The 3,858-nt window shown below is 41.2% G+C and overlaps 1 protein-coding gene across 1 annotated transcript in view; it reads right to left on the bottom strand.

Moving 5' to 3' along the window:
* Window positions 1-220: 220 nt before the first annotated feature.
* Window positions 221-3,858, bottom strand: part of LOC113232286 — a 64,905-nt gene continuing 61,267 nt past the window's right edge. The window contains exon 10 of the mRNA XM_026466957.1: window positions 221-1,454. Within this exon, the coding sequence (XP_026322742.1) occupies window positions 1,248-1,454 (207 nt within the window). The 3' untranslated portion in view covers window positions 221-1,247. The remainder of the gene's footprint in view (window positions 1,455-3,858) is intronic.

The following is a 3,858-nucleotide window of genomic DNA, read 5'->3' as shown; positions in this document are numbered from 1 at the left end:
CATTATAAATAGTAACGTAGAATGATGTTTTATATTAACGTGCAAGTTTCGTAATTAATAAATGAAAACTATATTCAAATATCAAAGCCGTCTTCGCGCGAAAACGGCTCGCCAACAACCTTGTTGCCGTTCAATCAAAGTGACCGTCAATGTGCGGGGTGTGGTGCGGTATCTAAAGCTAGGGAGGGGCGGAGGGTGTCCGTTCTCTTTACTTTTTGTTCTCTGACAGTGCGTACCAACTCCACCTTCTTCGCCATTCGTTTAAGGACCTCGGCAGTCGTGACTTTGTCCGTCCAACTGATGTGGAGTATTCTACAATAGCACCACATTTCGAACACTTCAAGTTTCTTCCTAAGGTCTTCTTTTATGGTCCATGATTCGCATCCATAATAAAAATAGTATGAATGCAACGTAAAAATTTTAAACATCACAGTACCTATCCTATGTGAAATGGACTACTTCTAACGACGGGACGATCTAGCACCTTTTGCACCTTTAAATCACAAAGATCTAAAGGGCACTGCAGTTGCGTCCGTCACCGTAAGACATACAAGAATCGTGTGCCTGTAATATCACCAGCAGCTCACATGACTACTGGACAGCAGAAAAACTCATTCTCAAAGAGCTCTATTGTTACTTAAGTTAGCTTTTGAATTTTGGGCACTGCATCCGATTCATTCTGAAATTCCGAATTCGGGACTATATAAATCTAAAGCAGTCGAACTAACTTCGGATGTCGCTTATGCAGTAACTTCGTTTCGCATCCAAGAAAACACGAATATTGCTTGTCCACCTGGAGATAAAATGATCAAGCGAACAGCTAGCTAGAACAGAGGAGGACTGAAAATCAGCAATGCCAAAATGTGAGCGACCTTTTCGTCCATATCACTGAATTGTTTTTTTTTCTATTCGTTTTTCAAGTATTATGTTTCTTATGTTTTGTGGAGAAACAAATGTCTTTTTATTTTAGTTATTTTAATAGCAGAGCCATTGGAGATTGGAAAAGATCGACCATCAGAAGGCAAGTAACGCACTGAGCAGAAACCAGCGTTCCTTCAAAACCGGAACGCAATAATGTGAGCATTACTGCTTGGCAGCAGAAATGGGTACGGTATGGGTAAGGTGGCAGTACTTCCGTGGACGAACTCTTTCACAAGGAGCTCTACCTACTACTTGCTCTACTTCTTGGCTTAAACTCATAAAATCAGACTCTTGGAGTCTTGGATTTTCGTAATTTTGAAACCACCCTACGAATCGCAGGGCAACTGCTGGTATTTCAAACAGGCTCCAATGTTCTCCTCGGGGTTCTTCTTGATGGCGGGAGGACCGAAATGGACGGAGATTGCAAATGGTATGATTGAGGTCTCCACTTGGCAGTGTTCCCCCGACTGCCCTGGGCAGAATGTGTTGCCACAGTGATGAGGGTCGCATACTCCCGGGCCAAAAGTCAGACTCTGCGGATTAGACAAATTTTCTTATCGATGATAATAATAATGGACACACTCATAGCCCTGCATTAAGGAAACTCTGTATCGCGGGTGCCGTGGACACACACGTAGATAACCACAAATTATACCCAAACTCAGCTAGACAAATATTAATATCAAAGGATTAGCAAATTGGAGTGGCAGTGGGCTCTGCACATAGCGCGTAGACCTGACAGCCGTTGAGGCAGAAATATTTTCGAATGGAGACCCCGAATCGGAAGGCGTTCAGTGGGACGGCCCCCTACTTGATGGATGGATGTACGCGCCATCACAAGATGGCGGCAGGTAATCGATGGATGCACGTCGCGCCCGACCGGCTAGTCTGGGAATTTTTGGGGAGGCCTATGTTCAGCAGAGGACGTCTTCCAGCTAATATGATGATAATGACACAAATATTTCTCCCAGCTCGGGAATCGAACCCGAGACCGCTGCGTGGCAGACCGGCATGGTGACCTTTTTGGTTCAGTCATGGAGGTAGTTTGCAGTGGAAATAGATGGTTACAAATGGCAGATGTTGATGAATCTTAAATGGTTACCTATCAGAAGTTCGAAATGGCATTTTGCAGAAATAACGGTTGTTCGAATTTTCATAACCTCGGTAATTTTGAGAGGAAAATGTTTTTTCTTTTAAACCTAACTTAACCTAACCTTACCGAACCTAATCGTGTCTTTGCGATAAACATCCAACATATCCTGAAAGAACAACGGTTTCGTATAATTCAGTTTTCGGTGTAATGACAATTCGAACAAACGTTATTTCGGAAAAAAGGTTCGAGTTTGTGATAAGTTACGATCTTAAACAAACTGGCTCTATTTTTACAATACACTTATCGATTTCATTATGATTATTATATCAAGTGCGACACGCCTGTCCATAACAGTTGATGTGCCACTCAGAGCTTTGAACCACAAATATTTGAACTCATTGAGAGTGCCGGCGGCGGTCTTGGCGTCTTAGCTTTCACAGAGCCGAAGCGGCTACGAGAGGGTAGATCCACACGTGGAAATCCCAAACAGATGTTAGACGCTAGAACAGTGCTTACTGTGAAAGGTACGCGCGAACCGAGCCAATAGATATACGCGCGCGCACATGCGCCCGCGCCCGTCTCGAGACAGGCGCCGGCGAAGGCAAAGAGCTTCTACGTACATTTAATTTACACGCATCCGCGCCCACCATCACTCTGAATAAGGCCTTATCCTTCAAAACCGGAAAATAGTAAAGGGCCATTTAGACGGAGAGAGTTTATCGCACGCTTCGTGACGAAAAATTGTACGCGATTGTCGCAAGCAATAATAGCCATAAGATTATGGCAAGAACTAAAATCTCGCCTACGATTGTCATACGAGATTCTCAAGCAACTTAGTCGTCTCCTCGATTGTTTACACATAGAAACTACTAGCAAGGAGATTCTTGCTTACGAGTTCTCGACTTGTCCAAACTCGATCTGGTATGACATTTTTTCAAGATTATCGTACAAATCGGTTCGTACCGTTTTGAGTGCGAGAATTGCCATTCGAGTTCAGTGTTTACTGCGGTATTGACTATGGACATATCAAAATGACGCAAAAATCATTCAAATTCGAAACTACTGATAATATTAAGTTTACTGAACTTCATAGAAATTTATTTTTTATAATATTTCTTTTTTAATTTTGTAACATTTTTTAACCCAACATTTTTTTTCGCTTTCGTTTCATTGATTCTTGTTTTAGGAAAGCAGTGCTAATCAAAACATCCTCGCGCACTGCACACATGGTATCGACTTCGAGACGATGATCTAGACGTTCAATATACAAAGGCGAGGCGATTATCGCTCCCGTAGAGCGGCGATAATCCCGAATTTAGACAAGGAAAGTTTTATTAAATCTTTCGATAATCGTATCTTCGAGACGAGAAACTCTCTCCATCTAATTGGGCCTTTATGCATAAATTACTGCTTGGTGGCAGTTATGTCCTTTGATCAAAGCTCTATTCTAGTGTAAAAAGTCAACAAAATATAGTTAATAAACCATTAATATATCTTGCACATTTTGTAACTAAGTTTTCTGTAACATTCAGGTGTTAACTTATAAAAAAAATTAAGTTCAATTCAAAAATAGTACATTGTAATAAAAATGCAGTTTGCGAAAATTTTAATGGATATTCCTTGATATTCCACAAACATTAATGAGATTTAAATACAACAAGGAAATTTTAACAAAATGCGAAAATTTGTATGTAGACTGAAGGTCGTGTGTGTGGACTCTGTCAACATGCGACCGCCCTCTGTCCCACGCCTGGAGCAAATGACCTTACTACACAGATTTTTGATAATCATTTATTGATAGGAATGAAACTATTTTTCCGGATTTAAATCGCGTATATTTGTTT

Source organism: Hyposmocoma kahamanoa, unplaced genomic scaffold (genome assembly GCF_003589595.1).
Source record: "Hyposmocoma kahamanoa isolate Upper Pololo Valley unplaced genomic scaffold, ASM358959v1 68, whole genome shotgun sequence".
In the NCBI taxonomy this organism is placed as follows: domain Eukaryota; kingdom Metazoa; phylum Arthropoda; class Insecta; order Lepidoptera; family Cosmopterigidae; genus Hyposmocoma; species Hyposmocoma kahamanoa.
This window is presented reverse-complemented; position numbering and strand designations above follow the sequence as displayed.